Source organism: Ambystoma mexicanum, chromosome 10 (assembly GCF_040938575.1).
Source record: "Ambystoma mexicanum isolate Mex_15411 chromosome 10, UKY_AmexF1_1, whole genome shotgun sequence".
NCBI lineage: Eukaryota > Metazoa > Chordata > Amphibia > Caudata > Ambystomatidae > Ambystoma > Ambystoma mexicanum.
This window is the reverse complement of record NC_090932.1, coordinates 318,017,144-318,036,009: the sequence shown is the minus strand read 5'-3', so window position 1 is coordinate 318,036,009 and position 18,866 is coordinate 318,017,144. Positions and strand designations below refer to the sequence as shown.

Genomic DNA, 18,866 nt, shown 5'->3' with positions numbered 1-18,866 from the left:
AAATTCCAGAAGCTCTTAAGACATTCCTCTTTTCCTCCTCCTTCCCTTCCTTTCTACTCTGCTAATCCCACAGTTGCTGAATCAATGTCCTGGGCCCTTATGCATCCTCATGGCCTTGACCTTCCACACCAATTCTGCCCAACTCCAGTCTATCCACAGCACTTGCATCTGCACACCCTCCACTCTGGAGGTACGCACTCACACCTCCCGCGGCCCCTGTCCATGTAGCACTCAACATTCCTAGCACTTCTTCTGTGGCTCACACATGAGCTCGGACTCCCCAGCACTTACCCCCTCTTCCCTATTCCTTGCTACACTTGCACGTCCTGAATACTCACAAGGCATAGTAGGTTCATCCCTTCTACATTTTTCCCCCCACTGCTCTTAAATATTGTGTTTTTAAGGTATTTCCCACCCTTGCTCCCTCCCTGCCCTGTCGGCGCTTTCAAACAGTATTATTGTAAAAGCACCTAACAAGCAAACAATAAATAAATCAATAAATAAGGTTATTGGACAAAAAATGTCTTGTTTAATCGATACAGTAGCCAATCAATCAGCTATTCTGTCTGATTGTTTCCCCGACACCCCTCTGTCCTCCAAAACAGTAAAGGTCATAAGTATCTCTAACCCTCCTTTTCCACACCCTGCTTCTGGGACAGTATCAGTGACACACACGTTTCCCAACGTAGTCCTGCACCCTGCACCCGTTAATTTGTAAGGAAGGGATCTATTATGTAAACTAAACAACACCATTTATTGTACTCCTGTTGAGAGTGTTCCTCAGTGTTCCCAGCCAGAATGCATAGTAAGTTGTGTTAGCCACCTCAAAAGTCCTAAAAGAGAAAGCAGGGCAGGACCTTGATAATGAATGGTTCCAGATGTGCAAGCTTTGATTAAAAACTCCTAAATCACTGTGGTCAGAGCATGATAAAGAGGTAGACTGTATTAGAACTGCTGACCCCGTCAAAATGAAGATAGACCCACCTATGAAATGACCACGTATTCCCGGGTACCATTTACGGCATGAAGCAGAAGAAGGCCTAACACCACTTTGAGTCCCTATTGAAGCAAGGTACCTATGTCTAGTCCCTGTAATAGCTTAATTCTGCAAGTTAAGAAGACGGGAAGGAACACCTATAGATGTATCCAGGACTGCAGAGTTGTAAATGCATTAGTTATTCCCACTTTTCCTGTGGTACCCAATCAGCTATTCTTTTATCCTGCATTCCACCGACTGCTTCAAATGTTACTGTGGTAGGCCTATGCCCTGCTTTCTTTTCAGTTTTTGTTCATTTCTCCTATCATGGGCTTCAGTATCTGTGGACAAGACTTCCCTAGAGATACACAGAATCACCTACACTTTTCTCGCAACAGCTCAAGAAAGATTTAGCCAATATTATGTTCCCTTAGAGATCAGTGTTGGTACAGTATGTGGATGACTTATTATTAGCCTCCCCATCTTATGATGCATTTAAAGAAGGTATTCAGGTATTATTAATTGCACTAGCAAACAAAGTGCATGAACCATCCATACTGGTTACAGTTGTGCTAAGAGAGAATACATTATTGAGGACACAGCATTACTAGGCAACAAGGTTAAGGCTCCCTCCAGGAAAAAGCAGTTTAAAAGATTCCTAAATTTCAGACGGTTATGAAAATTAGAGAATGTATGGGTATGGTAGGTTACTCTAGACAATGGCTACTGGGTTATGCGGAGATAGTCAAACCATCGCAACTCTATACAAAGGCCAATACATCAGAATCACTTCAGTGGACACAGGAGGCAGACGAGGCATTTAGTGCCATTAAGAAAGCATTAACTATAGCTTCAGCTTTGGTTCTTCCAAACTATAAGAAAATGACTTTGTATTTTCATGAAAGAAATGAGTTGGCATCAGTAGTGTTAACAAAGACACATGATCAATATCAGGGACCTCTTCATTATTTCAGTAAGGAATGAGTTCTAGTGGACACACAGATATCCCCTTGTCTTCACTCGTAATCTGCTGCTGCTATAACAGGGCATTTGCGTGAGAATATAGCATTGTAATCCCCTTTAAAAGTAGCAGTCTTCTTTGCCTGCTTTGCCTGTTGTTGAAAACCAAATCACAACACATGTCTGTGTACCTATCAAACAAATATGAAGTGTTGCTTGTGAATTACTCGATGTCCTGTACTGAATCAAGTATTTTTGCTCCCAATTCATACAGGGGAACCACATTACTGAGCTGCCTGCCTGTGCGGCTGTTACTGATTAACTCTGGAGGGCTGCCCAACCGAAACTAGCTTCCTGTCCTGAAAGGGATTACAAGCATTATTGTTTGCATTGAGGCCCACGCAGCTGCTTGGTAAATGCCCAAGACAGGGACCCCGATCCTCAAGACAGAGGTAACAACCAGAATTCAGGTTGAATGAGCCTTGAGCCTCTCAATCACATCTTCCCAGCCAGATCATAGCATTCCACTTTGACAGCGTCTGTTTGGTCACAGACCTGCCAGCGCAGGCACTAATATAACTAAAAAGGGGTGGTCATCTTTGCTGCCATCCCTCGTCTGAGCGACGTAGTTGCTGAGAGCTCACACTGGGTCCAGCTGATGGAATCGCTCCACTACATTGCGAGAAAAAATAAATAGGGACGCTTTACAGATAGTGCCTGTAGCGCACTCGCCTGACTCTCAGAAGGGATTGTTACATAGAATGCAGGAGCTCAAACGGACTGCCTTTACAAAATATCAACAGTAAATTTAAATACCACGCCAGAACAATAAACTGACATGATAGTAATGTATTGCACAATCTCTGCAAAAACTGCTAAACAGTGAAAATTGTGGAGAAAGAGCCCTTTTCAGGGGTGCGTTTAAAAACAAAAATAGCAGCCAGGTAACCATTTACAGTGCAATTATTCCAGTACTAGCTGGGCCAAAGAAGGCAGAAAATACAAAACAAAGGATGTAGGACAGGTCAAAGGGTCCAGATCCCTGTCCTGACACCAAGTCAAAAACATACACCATCTGCAGTCATACATAGATTTTGTGCCAGGCTTGCAAGCTGACAGGAGTGCATAGAGGACTTCGTCCAACAAATCCCACTCCTTGCATCTCAGCCGTCAAGCAACAATATTCAGACTGAAGGGTTTGGATGGAGGACCCGCCCCCCAACAAGGAGAGTATGTCAACCCTCGCTGGAAGATGCCATGGAGGGCAGATACACCTGTCCAGAAGCTCGGGTACCATGTCCTCTGGCCCACAATTAACATGAACCCAAACAGGCACAGTCTCAATGAAGCTAGTGGAATCACAGGGATTGGCGGGAATGCATATAGGAGATTTAAGTGGCCCTCTACACCCAGAGTGTTCTCCAGACCTCTCCTGCCCCCACAGCCCCTCCCCAGCCGAGAAAATTCCATAGAGAAGAACTACTGCCATTTCTTGTTGATATTGGAGGCAAAGAGGTCCACTTGAGGTGTCCCAAAAACAGAGAAGTACTCCAGAACTTTCTGGCAGAGCTCCCACTCATGGGAGGCCGAAGTCTATTGCCCAAGGTATCCACTATGGTGTTCTCCATCACAGCTAGACCTGCTGCCGTCAGACACGTCATTCTCCAGAGTCCAGAACCATAATTGCATTGCATCTCTGCCCAGAGACAAGGACCCCAGACCACCTCTCTTGCTGAGGTATTGCATGGACACTGTGCTCTCCGTCAAGACCAGCACACACTTGCCTCGCACCGAGGGGAGCAAGGAAACCAGGGCCAGCCTGGTCACTCTCAATTTCAGCAAATGTATGTATTCCTGAGTCTCTATGGGAGACCATAGGCCGCTCACCATCAAATCTAGTAGATGAGCACTCTAGCCCGTCAAGGACACAAACTTGAGTAGTGTCAGTTGAGGCTGAACAATTTGTCTCACAGGGACCACCACGAGATCCTGAGCTACACTGCTGGAGACCTGAAGTGGTTGCCTAAACCCAAGTGTTTAGGCAACCTTGTTGACTGCTGGATACTTATGCAATGCTAAATTTGAACATGAGAGGAGCCATACGTTTAAACTTTGGCCCCTCGCCTTTTGCGTTTACGCAGATTTGATACCAACATTAATGTTAGAAACTGCAGTGTGATCTTATTTGTATAAATTGCTATTAGCGTTATGCGTTTCACTTGGGAAGTGGTGATGGGCTTACACCATGAGTGTTATGAATGTGTTTGAGATCTATGTTACAAAATCTATTATGTTTGTCTCTTCGTTTAAATACGTTTTTATGTACGTAAAATCCCTGTGTTGAAAGGTTCAAATTTGACAGAATGGTCTTAAGAAAATAAAAAATTGACTCATAAGTACCAGGAAAGTATTTTGAGTAATTGTGTATTACATGTTTGTAGTCTCTTCTTTCCCCCAAACATGTTCTCTAAAATATAAAAAATTGGATTGAAAGGGGTTTTCGATTTTGATAGATTTTGAATGGATTTATCCAATAGACCCCATACCAAATAATTATTTGGCTCACCCTCTATGTTTTGTGAGAGTTCCCCTATAAAGGCTTTTTTCCAGTGCAGGTCTGACTGTATCAGGCAGTTATGGATTTCTCAACTCTGGGGCGACTGCAAGGCCTGAGAAAGTGAGTGCACTCCTTCACTGGATTGAGGAGCTCAGGTTGTAGGATCAGCTGGTCGGGTTGGAAGCAGATATGCCACTGCCTTGAACCTAGAATTGAAATGCTGGGTTGCTTTCCACACTTCCATAATATGGTAAAGCTTGTTCTGCTGTACTCTGATCTATGCTGAGGTTGTGGTTTGATCCCAGAGACGCTAACCCAACTTCTTTGGGAATGTCCTAGAGTAGGGAAATTTTGGGGAAAGGTTTTCAACCGGATAGATTTGGTTCTGGGTACTGTGAAGGCACCATGAAGTAGACACGAACAATTGAATAGAATTTTCAGACACAAACTTTCATTAACTAAAAGGAGGGTTGGGAAAAGGCCTAACCTGCCATATGCTAAGGTGGGATTTCCCTACCTAAATGAAACTAATGATAGTCTGTAAACTGTACTGGGGCCCTAGGTTTGGAACCGACCTTGCATGGGCCAAATGGTACCGCGATTCTCCCGCGCGCACACGCCATGACCCATTAAAACACTCATGGCACTGAGGCACCAACAGCCAACGGAAGCAGGACGTATCAACGCCACCATACTCTACAAACTAGGTAAGCTCCCCTACCCCTGGGACCACGTGGCGCAGCGCACCTACAGGCACCCCAACCAGGGACGCCACTCGCTCACAAAACTTAACACATGTCTTAATGGTAACATGGTTACACCGTTCTACAGCCAAGATTAGACAAGTTAAATTTGTCAATACGGGTAACCAGGAGACGGCATAACGAACACCAATAGCCCAAGGCACAATTTTACAGGCACCAAGATGAAACAGGCAAACGCAGCATATATCGCAGCAACTATATGACCAAGCAGCTTGCATCTCCATGAGAACGCTGCAGTGCACTGCATCAGACATGAGAGCTCGCAATACAGGCACTTTGCTACTTGCACACACCGCAAAACGGCACAGTCACTGACGGCAACGCACTATTTAAGGCAAACTCTGATAACCCGCACAGCTCCCACACACCCCGGGGACTCCCAGAAGGGGGCCCATACCATGCAGCAGGAGGTATGCACCACAATCCATACCCGGCTCACAACCTGGGTTTTGGGAATTCCCCAATACGCATCCCCTAATCGAGGAGGACTCTATTAAGGCTAAAACCAATTGCACCTCTACATTATAGGGCCTATCAAGAGCCCAGCTGTGATACACAGAACAGACCACATTATACCACGCAGGACCCCACGGGGCAAGAAACCACCCACATTAGGTAAGAGGACAACCCATCCCCCAAAATAACATGCCTGATCCATCTGTAGCCAACCCACTCATAATTGCCAATTCTTCTGCTCTCTCCTTCTTGTTTCCTACTATGTATCAACACAGTGTATTATTACCTGTACATAATCATATGTATCAAACAACTTGTTATGCTGTTATCAATGCATATCATGAAACTGCCCCTGAACCAAATGATATTATTATGTCACCACACCATGCATCTTGCACCGTCACACATATATCATGTCACAAATGTCACCTCCACAAACAATTGTGATTATATGTGTGTAATTCTAAACATGTATCAGCCTTAAAAAAGACCCACGGGTCGAAACACGTGTCGGCTGACCTTAATTGGTACCATGTGCCCACACTGAAAAACAATCTGATAAATAAAATCCTGCACTTAGCACAAAATGCAAAAACAGCATGGAAAATCCATTTTTTATCCAAACACCCAACTGCGAGGTATCCAGGAAAAAAAAACCTTTTTAATGATAGTCTGTGTCAGGAAGCCCAACGCAAATGTCTGTCTGTGTCCAAACTCTATACTTGTCATCACATCTAATTGTAAACAATGTGTAGGGATCACAGCATCAAATGAGAAGTGTTCAAAATAAAAGTTCAGAGCGTCTTCCAGCTCTTAGGTGGAAAAGGGGTTTTCGCTTCCCCAAGGTTCAAAGAATTCACTTTACAACATAGGGGTTCCTTTCTCCAAGCTTTCAAGTCTTCCAATGTTTCAAAATAACACAATTTCTTGGTTCAATGTTCCTAAATAACACAATTCCTTGGGATATTTCCCAGCTCTTCGGGTTTGGTTACTTGTCACCAATTTATAATGTTCCGCTCATCAATCTCAGTTCACATCGGTTTCCTTTATTCAATCACAACCTGGCTTTTCCTCAGGTGGGTGCATTTGGTCTAGGTGCAATTGTCAGAACACACAGTCCACCCATTACACTTCACGCAACCGACACACCTTACTTGGATCTGTTTCATAGGTATCTTGCCACAGTTTCCGCTTCACAATGAGGCTCGCCTTAGTATCCTTTCAAGTGCCCTTGAAGCTTTATTATCACTGGTTTTGTCAACATTCACTTAGTTAGTAGCTTTCACTTGCAAAACCAACATAGGCTTCCCAGTACACTTTTCTGCTAGGAAACGCAGTTACTGTTATAGGTCTTTTTGCACAATCCATCATGAGCTTCCCAGTACACTCTCCTGCTAGGAAACGTATTCTCTGTTTCAGGTTTCTTGATCAAAACACCTGGCACCCTTTTGCTAGGTTTCTCTTGCATACAGGCTTTGCTACTATTATAGTTCTCTTGGACAACTATTCTTGGCTCTTGGCAATGTATGCTTATTTAACTCTTGGCGATGCTAGCTTATTTGACTCTTGGCAATGCTTGTTTTTACAGCTTCTCATCATGTTAATTACTTATAGTCAATTGAGATATTCAAATTCCAATGTCTTTGGCACTAAACCACCCATCCACCATGTCTGGGGCCCCCTTTTCACCCAGGCGGACTCACTGGCTTTCTCAGGGTCTGGTTTCCACTTTCTGCGGCTTTCCAGAAACTCGTCTCCACTTGCAGTCTGTATGCGCTGGCGCATACAGCATCCTTCACGGCTTCCTTGCTGCTTACTTCAGAGCTCTGGTATACTGCAGTCAGCGGTTCTGCACCTGTGAGCATTGGGGAGTCTCTCCAATGCTCCTGGTGCCTTCGCTCCGTGCCACACTGCTTTCTCTGCTCCGCCTCTGACTGCCAACGAGCCCCTCTCGCTCGCTGCACAGGATCACGCTCTCTATACCTCCCAGAGCCTCAGGAAGGTGCATTCTCGCCGCCAGCTTCACTGTGTGATCATTCCTTCCTGCCAAACATGCTCAATTGCCTATTCATTTGTGTATGCTGTGTTTCCCACTTTCACTTTTCTCCCTGGTGGATGTTGGTGAGGAGTAAGGGCTTTATCTGAAATACTTTCTATGTGTCTTGTCCTGCAGGATACGCCACTGCTGCTTCCGGTTGTGGAACTCTGATACTGCAAAAGTCAATTTCCATTCATTTTGTTACACTTTGGTCTATTTGACAGCTGTTCATTTTTGTCATAGTGTACTGTATTTTTGCTTGTTTTAATAAAATACGTTTACAAAATAAATAAATCCCTATATCTCTCGTTAGAAGCACTGATGGGGATGTTATTACTTAGCATTCACATAAACGCTAAACTAAATTGGTGGTAAGAAAACATGAAAGCGTTCACTATTATTTCTCCCTCAGACACATTAAATAACAGATAACCTCCAAAACAGCCAGAGGTGTGGTCCTTAATAACTCAAAAGTGATTTTCAGTGCAACAAACATGAATAATAGAAAAAGTCTCTCTTACTGTGTCCTTCGGCTTGCTGTTTGCAGCAGGTCTTTTGTTGACAGTTACTGCTTGAGCAGCTACATCAGGTCCTCGTCTTTCATCTTGCCTGAAATGACAAACCTTATAATTACTCTTCAGACTATCACGAAGGGCCAAAAACGCATGCTACATGAAGAGGCATTGGCAAAGACACTATTCATTTCACATTAAGTGTGTGGGCATTACATATCCAGTAATAACATTACAAGTTCCAAAAAGGTTTCAGGTTATTGTTTGAAGACCATGACATTACTAACAGACATAGTAAAAAAAGAATTCCTTTCGTGAAGGTGTACAAAGTCTTTTTCATGTCTATTACTGTTGGCTTTGTCAATGCTTATTTTTAATGCCTGCTTTAAAGAATCTACTATGGGTTTTGCAACTGTACTTTCAAGACTTAACCTCTTAAGTGCCAAGGACGAGCTATCTCGTCCTTGACATTAGCTCCGTGTTGCCAAGGCCGAAATGGCTCATCCTTTTAGGCACTTTGTTTTGTGTGATCCCTGCACAAAACTGTAATCCAACCCCCAGGCTACTGTACTCCCTCACGGCCCGGGGGTTGGATTACCTTCAGTTTCACGTCAGCATGCGTAATGCACACCGACATGAAACCGAAAGTAATCGAAGGTGCGTTTTCACCTTTATCTACCTTGATCTGAACGGTACTAGTGCCGTTCAAATCGAGGGAGGTGTCCTTAGAAAGGGGACACTCTCCCCTTGCCAAGGACACCTTTTTTGAAGCATTGCTGGGCACGGATCGCTCGATCCACGCCCAGCAATGTCCTACCAGCACGAGGGAAGGTAGGACATCTGTTGATGGTGGCGTGTTTCAGTGGGTAGACAGAGAGAAATGCCTCTGACTTTTGGTGGAAAAAAACACATTTTTCAGACATTTCACTCTGGCCACCCACCGAAACACACTGCCAACAACACATGTCCAACCTTCCCGCGTTCCCACAGGTGTCCTGACAAAAATGGTACCTCATATGTGTGGGTTCACCTACCTGGGCGCAAAGGGAAAAGGCTAACCCACTGGTAACCCCAAGCCTTTCGGCAGAGCAGATTTTGCTCATGTGGACAACCTACAGATTTGAGCCTAGGGTGTCGAAGCCTCCTACGGCCACACCACACTGAATGTGCCTGATCTCGCCTGAAGCCTCCAAGGAAAACAGGGAACCCCATGCATTTCTGAAAAGAGGATTCCCGCGGGAAGCCACAGAGGTCTGACATGCGCGAATCGGCACAGAATTTATTACCCACAATCCCCGGCAAAGTCGGAAATTTGGCGAAAAAAAACACAATTTCTGCACATTTCACTCTGGTCACCCACTGAAACACGCTGCCAAAACCACATATCCTACCTTTCCCCGTTCCCACAGGTGTCCCGACGAAAACGGTACCTCACATGTGTGGGTGCACCTACCTTGGCGCAAAGGGAAAAGGCTAAACCACTGGTAACCCCCAAAGAGTTTGGGGAGACAACCTACAGATTCTGGCCTAAGGTGCCGAAGCCACCAAGGAAAACAGGTAACCTAGGATTCTACATACTAGGATTCCTGGGTGGCGTTATGACCGTACTACATGTGGGGAAAAAAGGGGCCAAATTTGGCCAAGATATCTCATGTAACAAAAAAGTTACAAGGGATTGAATGGCGACATACCGAAATCACCAAAAAAAGGCCTTGGCACTGGGGGTAAATACCCATGGCAGTTAAGTGGTTAAATACACATAATAACAAAAGTGCTTGGAATAAACAGGTTAAGCAAAAACAAAAAAGGTTAGGACAGTTGCATTGTGCCAATTGAGATCGTGACATGTTGCAATGTACTACTGAAATGGATCAAGACATCTGGCTGATAGACAGATGCCCATCTGTTACTAGTCTGTAATTGACCTTTCATACAGAAAACAAAGGCAAAATGCAATTTGGTGAGTTATTTAAAAAAAAAAAACTCACATGAGACTTGAGACTGGTGTGGGAGAGAGAGCTAGGGGGTGGGCAAGAACTTGACCTAGGGCATGGGAGGGTGAGAACTACGGTGTGTGCTAAGGGTTTAGCCACAGTGCATGCACGAGTGCGAGATAGGGAGATTGTGAGCTAGGGAGAGTGTAGGCTAGGGTACATGCGAGGGTGCAAGCTAGGGAGCAAGTAGGGGCATCAAAAAGCAAGCGTGTGAGTGAGAGCAAGAGACAGAGGGCACGAGTAAGAGACAGGATGGGAGTGAGAGAGACAAGATGCAAGTGAGAAAGACAGGATTCGAGTGAGAGACAGGATGCGAGTGAGAGACAGGATGTGAGTGAGAGACAGGATGTGAGTGAGAGAGACCAAGTAAAAGTGAGGGAGAGGCAGGTACAAGAGAGGGAGAGACAGGGCACACGTGAGAAAGAGACAGGTGCAAGTGAGAAAGAGACATGGCACAAGTGAGAAAGAGACATGGTGCAAGTGAGAAAGAGACATGGTGCAAGTGAGAAAGAGACAGTATGCAAGTGAGACTCTATGTTCGAGAGAGGCATGGTGTGAGTGAGTGAGATAGGGTGCCATACAGAGAGTTTAAGTGCAAGGGTTAGACGATCTGAGCAAGGGTGCATCAGGGCTATGTCCAATAGTGTGAGGTAGGGTGTGATTGAGGACCAGGGTCCACGAGAAGGGTGAAGGAATATGACTTCAAATCCAATGCGGAAAAAACAGCTACAGTGGAGAGTAAATGCACTTTATCAGAAAAGCAAGTTTATTGCATGCTGTCAGCTGGAAGGGTTAGTTAGCTTTGTAAAACTGAAAACTAACAACTCCTTGCCGTGCTCAACAAATGTGCACCTTTTATACACAATGAAACAACTTACATAATTACACATATTTTGTTACAAAGTCATCCCACAATACCTATTGGCGAACCCTGCACAAAGAAATCTAATCATTTTAGTTATTTATTATTGGGCATTTGTATGGCACCTATACACAAGCGTTTCCAGCAAGGGAATCAATACAGTAGAGCAAACAAATAACGGTTATATTGGCCTTGTGACAATCCACCAACCGTGCTTGAGAGGCAGTAAGTGCCGGGGCTTGTGGGCAGAGGAGGAAGTGCAAGAGTGGGGTGCCCCCAGGGAAGGTGGATAGGGAAGTACTGGGTGGGCCAAGGAGGTAAGCGCCAGGGGAAAAGGGAAAAAGGGAGGATAAGTGTGGTGGGCAGGGAGGACCAAGTCCGGAAAAGGGAGCCGAGGGCAAGTGCTGGCAAAGGATTCAGGGGGGACTGGTAGGTGATTGACTGGCCCCTTGTTAGGGTGAATTCTCAATTCTGTGCTAATTCCCTTCAACATTAGAGACCCCCAGCTCTTTTGCTGGACTTAAGGACTTTTTAATTTTAACCCTGCAGTGAGTGGCCCCAGTCTTTTTTTACGCCTTTTCTTGCTTGTGCAGTCTTTCTTGGGTTTTACCCTACGCGCCAAACTAGGTTTAGCACTTTGTTCAATTTGCCTTTGGTGGGCTTCAGTACTGAAACCCGGCTCTGGCTCCAGAAGGGAGGGAGGTGGCTGAAACTCCCCTGTCCTTTGTCTCCTTGGTTACCTGAATGCACCCAGTCCTGATTGGCTGGCTGGCTGTCCCACCCTGCTGTGTGAGTGACAGCTACGCTGTGCATGAATGGGAGAAACCTGCTTAAAAAGCAAGGCTTCTTGGACTGAAGACAGAGTTGACCCCTGGAAGAAACATCCGATGAAGGAAAAGTGAAGAGAAGCTTGCTGCATCCCCCTGGACCATTGAACTGCCCGGTGAAGCCCTGCTGCTGTGCTGAAACTCCTTTGCCTAATCGACAAGAGAACCTCTGAAGGGAACGACTTCTTCCCTTGGGTTAGTGGGACCAACTAACCCCAAGACGAACTTTGCTGGAAGACCTTCCCCAACTAGCTGTACTTCTTTGCTGCTGCTGGAACTGAGTGCCAGGGGGTCGAGGAATCCGTAGTCCAGTGCAACGTCTGTAAACCGGCTAAAAGCTCCAGGAAGATCCTGAGGACCCTCTCGAAGCAGGACGACCCAAACTCGAGCCACCTCACCAGAGTGCTGGACTAAGGGAGTGAAGGAAGCCCAACCCGTGTCCAACATCTGCGGGGGTTCTAGTGACCGTGCGCAGAAACCGCAAAGTACCTCTGATCCGAAGAACACCTGTAGCTGCGTCCGACCTTTGAATTGTTGTACAGGACCCCTTCAGACGTCCTCCCTCTTGTCCCCACGACTGAGGCCGAGGAACACAGGATCTACATCACTGCAACCAGACAAAAGCCAGCTGGACCCCCTTCTTCTAACCAAAGGTACTGTTCTGACTTGGGGGTACTTACCTCTTTGCCTCTAGCTTGCTCTTCTCATTTGAGATTTGCAGTAGCTGCTTTACTAGAGTTGATTGTAGCTCTAACTTTCACAAGTGTAACAGCTTGTGGCCCAACAGTGATTTTCTTCAACAAACTCACTAACTTTGTGCAAGACCATTTTGCTATCTAAGAAGTGCCTCAGCTCCATAGACTTTGCTCCAATTGACTTTGGCTGTCCTGGCTCCCTGCAGACTCTTCTAATCCATTGACTTTTGATTCTGACTGTCCCTCATAGGTGATGAATTGAATTGGGTTTTAACTAATATTGCAGGGAACGGTTTTGATCTAGACTTCATCGGAAGATTTAAAAAGTGCTCACATGCTCTGAGAACTTGTTTAACCTTTTTCCTTCTTTTAACCGTTCCTTTCTGCCAACTTCAGAAATGACCAAGTACAAAAGTGATATATAAATGCCAATACTGTCCTAGTTAGTGAAGTCACCTCAGGGTGTAGAAAGTGTGTATGAAGCATCTCTAAAGAGTATCTACTTGTTTGACTTGATTCTGAAAAAGTACTTCGAAGTGTATTTTTACTTTTGCACATTGCCCTTGTTAAAGAATGCTTATTTAAAACTGACCGTTAAATAAATGATTATTTCACTAGAAAACCTTGAGTGTAAGTGTTATTTGAATACTTGTATTTGTGGATTTCGATGCTAGAGCTGTACAGCTCACATTTACCCCTCTTGAGATAAGTCTGGCTGCTCAGTCACTCTACCAATGTGTATATAACAGACCTATACCAATAGGTAAGTTACCTGATACCAAGAGGACAAGGGATGTGTAGTCTCCCAGAGGGTTACTACCTTAATTCTTGCCTAACACCCCTATATTTCTCTGAGGGGACCAGTCGCAACGGAGGAGGGAGAGTTAGCACGGGAGGGGGGGGGGGGGTAGAGGAGAAAAGGAATGTCTTGAGAAGTTTCCGGAACTTTAGAAGATCTGGCTAAAGTCTAAGGGGGTGGGGGAGGCCATTCCAAAGGAATGAGCAAGTCGAGGAAAGGGATCTACCTCCCACTCTCTGCTTGGAGAAGCGTTTGACCTGCAGAGAGTTGGAGCCAGAAGACAGAAGGACTCTTGGCCGGGAGGTATTTAGGAAGGAAAATCTGAATGTAAAGAGGTCCGAGGCCCCAGACAGCCTTGTGGATGAGGCAAATGGTCTTGAATTTGATCCTTGCGTTCACTGGGAGCCAGTGGCAAGATTTTAGGGCTGGAGAGATGCGGTCCCTAGGCTTGTGGACAAGGATAAGTCTTGCAGTCCTATTCTGGATTACTTGAAGGAGGCGAAGGGAGGAAAGAGGTAAATTGAGGAAGAGGCTGTTGCAGTAGTCAAGCCTAGAGAGAACCATGGCTCTGGAGACGTTTAGCTCATGGGGCAAGGTGAGGAAAGGTAGAATGCCCCTAAGAAGGTGAAGCTGAAAGTTGGACTTACATTGTACATCCCATGTACATCCCTTATATTCTCTAATCCCATTGCACACTTTTACTAAACACAATCCCCTTTCCATGTGATCCCAATCTAATCGGTTATCACACCCTAAAATATAATTGGTTTATTAACTAAAAACAATTCAACAGTTAACTTGCCCCATTTGTCAGCGGAACTTGAACCAAGTGCGTGATGTACAAGGCTTTTCATAAATACTTCAAAAAACAAGAGTGGGGAGAGAAATAATAAGCAACAAGTTACTTAACCTGTAACTCGTGTTCTCCAGCATGGGTCTTGCATGGATTCACATGATGCCTGAAGCCTGCGGGCTATGGCGCGTTATAAATACATGAATAAATAAATAAAATGCTCATGAATATTCCCAGTCGTCAGGCTGGGAATCCTCGGTAAAATGAAAGCAGTTTAGCTTTAAGCTAAAAACTGCTTATCGCTTCTATAACCTATCAGTGTCACTTTGGGCCAAACTGCCCCAGACAATGACACTAGTCTTCCTAAGCTCCACCCCTGGTGGCCATCTTCAGAAGTGGCAGTATGAACCAAGAAGAGCCAGAGAGGGGAGGGAGGGTTTGCATGTGAATCCATGCAAGACTGTGCAGTAGCACCTGTAGTGTACCAAGTGCTGGACGGGATTACCGCAATAACTAATTTCAGGCCCAAATAACCAGACAGACTAAAAGAATATGGCAAATACTACTTTATTATCATTTCAATAAAGTAGGGAAATCTACCAAGGATAGCTCTGTGGCAATGCGCAGGTCTTGGAATCAAGACCATGCTGAGCAAACACAGGTTTGAATCCCGGATCCATGCTTGAAAATCCAGAGCGTGTTATAAATAACCTACACTTCCACAATGCAATGAACTAGCACCTAGATACCTACGGGTTATGTGCGCTGCAAATAAAAGCGAATAAAGTTTTACAAAATAATAACAAATTGCAGCTCACACACTCTCGAATACATTTCAGTTACACAAAGGCTTTATACCCTCAATATATGTCAGCTAAAACGTCATCCTACGTGGCAAATAGAAAAAACCTATCGGGCGGAGAGGTAGATTGAGGGAACATATATACCATTAGCTTATTTAGGTGTTAGTGACATCACTGGCTGCCCCCTATTGAGTAGGCACACCTAGAACAACCTCTAACCTCGTACAAATCAGATAATATCAAAATAACAGCAGCAGATTGGATTCTGCAACAATGTATAGTCCACCATTGCATAGGCCCACATGATTGGTTGGCACTGTCTTCCAACCGTGGACATTTGGTTCGTTAGCAGCACGTAAGCAAAACAAAGCGCAGGTGCGAGGAACAACGTTAGACAACTGCCCACTTGGCCATTTAGCATACCATCTCTCTTCAGTTAGACCCTAAACCGAGTCCTCTTCTTTGTAGTTGCCCTTGCTGACTGTTTTCTTCCTCAGAACTTTAACAGGAGTGAAGGTACATTGCTATCTTCATCTGGAGCCTTATGAAAAGGCCTTGTTTTCTGGTCTTGCACAACGTGTGAGGAGACCATGATTTTGTCCATCTTATATTCCTATTTAGTGCTATTTGATTCAATAAAACTGTGTGCTATTACTCTCCTTGGCCTCTGGAGACTTGGTGGCTCTGTCTTGCATATGCTTTCTCCATCTTTGATTGATCAATACTTGGCACTCACAAATATTCACTCCTTTAACTTTATCTAAGAGAAATATGTCTTACGTACATGGCTAATCCTCTTAGACTCCTTTTGTGCCTTGCATTTACTTCTTGCTGCGGCCTCCTTGATCTTGAGCCAAACAAATATTCTTTTTCTTGCACAAATTTTTATTTCAGTGCCTGTCTGTTCTGCAACCTTGATCTTTCTCCTTGGGGCTTTAAGCTTGCTATTATACAAAACAGACATCCATCGTCTCATCATGGCAGCTTTACTCGCATTATATTTTCTATGTTTAGCAAGCTTCTATACGCCTCATCCACCTTGCGTTTCTACATATATACCTCTACTTCATTTCTTCTCAGTTATCTTCTCAGTGTATATAATTTCGTTATATCTGCATCTACGTTCACTTGTTACTTGGGTCACATCTTCATTCTTTAAGTATTCATATATCGTTTCAGTGCGTCCTCGTCTCATCTCTTCATGACGTCACTTTACAATTGTCAGACTTCACTGATAGTTATTCTATGTCCAGTGGTGTCTGCAGACTTCCTTCTACCACATCAGTTCTATGGTACATTCTGTATGGTTGTCTGAGCGCATAACGTCTTTCATATCTTCGATGTAGAATTGGGATAATACCAGGAGTCATGCACAGTGCTTTCTTGCTGTTCTTCCAATATGACGGAGGTGAGGGGATGGGCTCATTGAGTAGCGTGTACATCTGCTTCTCTACATTTCCCTCCTTTTGCCCGAATCCTCGACTACCTCCTCAATTCTTTCACCTTTTCTTCACACTGTGGTTTCTTCAGAATCCATATCTTTGTCACCCCCCTCAGGTCACCTGCATTCTTTATGTGTTCTCCACACTCCAGGTCATATGGCAACACTCTCCAGTTGGTTGACAGAATACCCAACGTCCCACATAGTTCTTATGATCCTTCATTGCTGGGAGTGCCAAAGTACTTCCTTTCAGGTGCTCATGGGTGGTGCTTTCACTCTATGTGTGCTGATCATTTACAGCATTCACATCGATCATTCTATGACAAGACAGGAGCCTTGCATTATGCTTTACTTTCTTTTATTACTGCCGATAGCTTTTCAAATCAAACTTTAAAACATAACATTTGTGCTTTTTTTATTTCCAACATAAACAATCCACCAATTTTAGGTTTAAAAGTTCTTAAAGGATCTCTTCCATCTTTAGTCCACTTTAAACTAAAAGTCCCATAAAACCTATGGAGTTTGGTAGTCTTGACCTTCTCCCCTGCACCTATCCGCTCTCAGGTCACCCTATAAGAACCCTTTACACCAGGTCCTTTCCTCTTTCTTTTTTGCTGCCAGAAAAAGATAAGTACCTCACATTATATTTCTCTCAAGATACTTGTGGGGACTAAGAGTTTATATTTAGTGAAATCTTCTATAGCGCCAGTATGAGTTCCTTACAAGAGTAACTAAATACATTTTCAATGCGCGTCACAGAGTATGCGTTACCTTAGAAGTTTTGCTAGAAACGTTTCCAGCGTGAGTGTCACCGTGTAGTTGAACCGCGTATTCAGCGTGGGCACCGAGCCCGAGGAAGTCTCCGGATCAGGTGAGTAACTTCACAGCGTGCAGAGGAGGCGGGGCCGTCGCCACGAGCGAACGCGCCCACCTCAGGCACCCGGCCCCGCTCCTCATATTCAGAGCCGCGCCGGCGGACACGGCAGGCGGCAGGACCCAGGGGAATGGGAGGCACTAATTTCCACGGCATCCCCTGGGAGATCTTCCGCTCGCGCGTGCATTATTTCATTGCGTTAGCGCAGAGCGAAAGAGGAGCTTCTGAGTATTCTTTATAAAAATAAAAAATAAAAATTATAACAAAACCGGAGCGAGTGACAAGAAAGGGGATACTTACGCATTATGTTGAGCAGCAGCCTCAAACCTGTCAAAAGACAGAAAAGATAAGAGACTCAACTGTTTCCCCTTGCTGACAGCCTAGAAGTTGTCCTAGCCACCAACAGAATGGCACACTGCAAAAGCCCCGGTGTGACTCCTTCCACTTCACCTGAATGGTCATAGGAGGAATGGGAAGAGGGTCCTTACCAGCAGGGCACAGACCTCTTGCAGAGCTTTAAGATGGCCCTAGGAGATTCCTTGTCAAAAGCTGTCTCTCAGGGAGTTCAGCCTATTACACAAAGGCTAGACATGTTAGAGGCTATAATTCATGAACAGCAAGCGTAGCTTGCCAAGAAGAGGAAGGCAGTAAGCCCGGAGAAAGAGCTGTCAGCCAGACACCCAGCAGAAGGGGTTGAACCTAAGGGGCGGAAAGCAGCTCGGAAGAGTAAACACTCTTTGACCCCCCAAGCACTTTGGATAGGGAGGATACTGCTCCCCAAGGAATAAGCGACCCTGTCGCTAGGCTAAAAAGAGCCTTCCTGGAAATGAAACAAGGCCAGGACAGAACCCCTACCCCAGGCGTGAACAATTCAGGGGACAATGATGAGGGCTATATGCCCGACAATGAAGGAGGTGAAAAAATAGACTCTAGTCGTCACGCCGAAGAGGAGATTGATCCTCAAGAGGGAGATTATACATCAGATATGTGCGACCCAGAGGTGAACAGACACCCAAAGTCTTCGGAGTGGGTTCCGTCACCCAGAGTGGCCACCTATATGGCACAGCATATACGAAAACCTCTTGACAGAGAATTAAGATCACGTATGCGTTCAGAGTGCCCAAGGCCAGAGTTGCCAGGGAAGCTAGCAGAAACACCTGAGATAGACCCCAAGATGGTCACCTTTGTGACGAAGACGGCGAGAGATATACGCAAAGGTGTAGACCGCGCCTGGTGAGGATGCCAAGATAAGCTCCTCGACATTGCGGGGCCATTAGCAAAAATAATGGACCTGGCGGAGAAGGCAAATGACACTGGAACGCCAGTAGACGCCTCCGCGCTAGCCAACTGGGCTCAGAGAGCTGTCTGCCTTATGGGCAATGCGAACTGTGCACTTTCTTCTGAGAGAAGAAGAGGAGTGCTTCTGAAGATTGACAACAAATGAAGTGACTTACATCGTATGAAGCAGAAGGCACCAAAGGCCTGCTATTCGGCAAAGCATTTGCCAAAGAAATG

General features: G+C 45.1%; 1 protein-coding gene across 2 annotated transcripts in view; it reads right to left on the bottom strand.

Moving 5' to 3' along the window:
• Nucleotides 1–18,866, bottom strand: part of ADAM9 (ADAM metallopeptidase domain 9) — a 1,404,333-nt gene that overhangs the window by 170,105 nt on the left and 1,215,362 nt on the right. For both annotated transcript variants that reach the window (XM_069617919.1, XM_069617920.1), the window contains exon 20: nucleotides 8,273–8,360. In XM_069617919.1, the coding sequence (XP_069474020.1) occupies nucleotides 8,273–8,360 (88 nt within the window). The remainder of the gene's footprint in view (nucleotides 1–8,272; nucleotides 8,361–18,866) is intronic.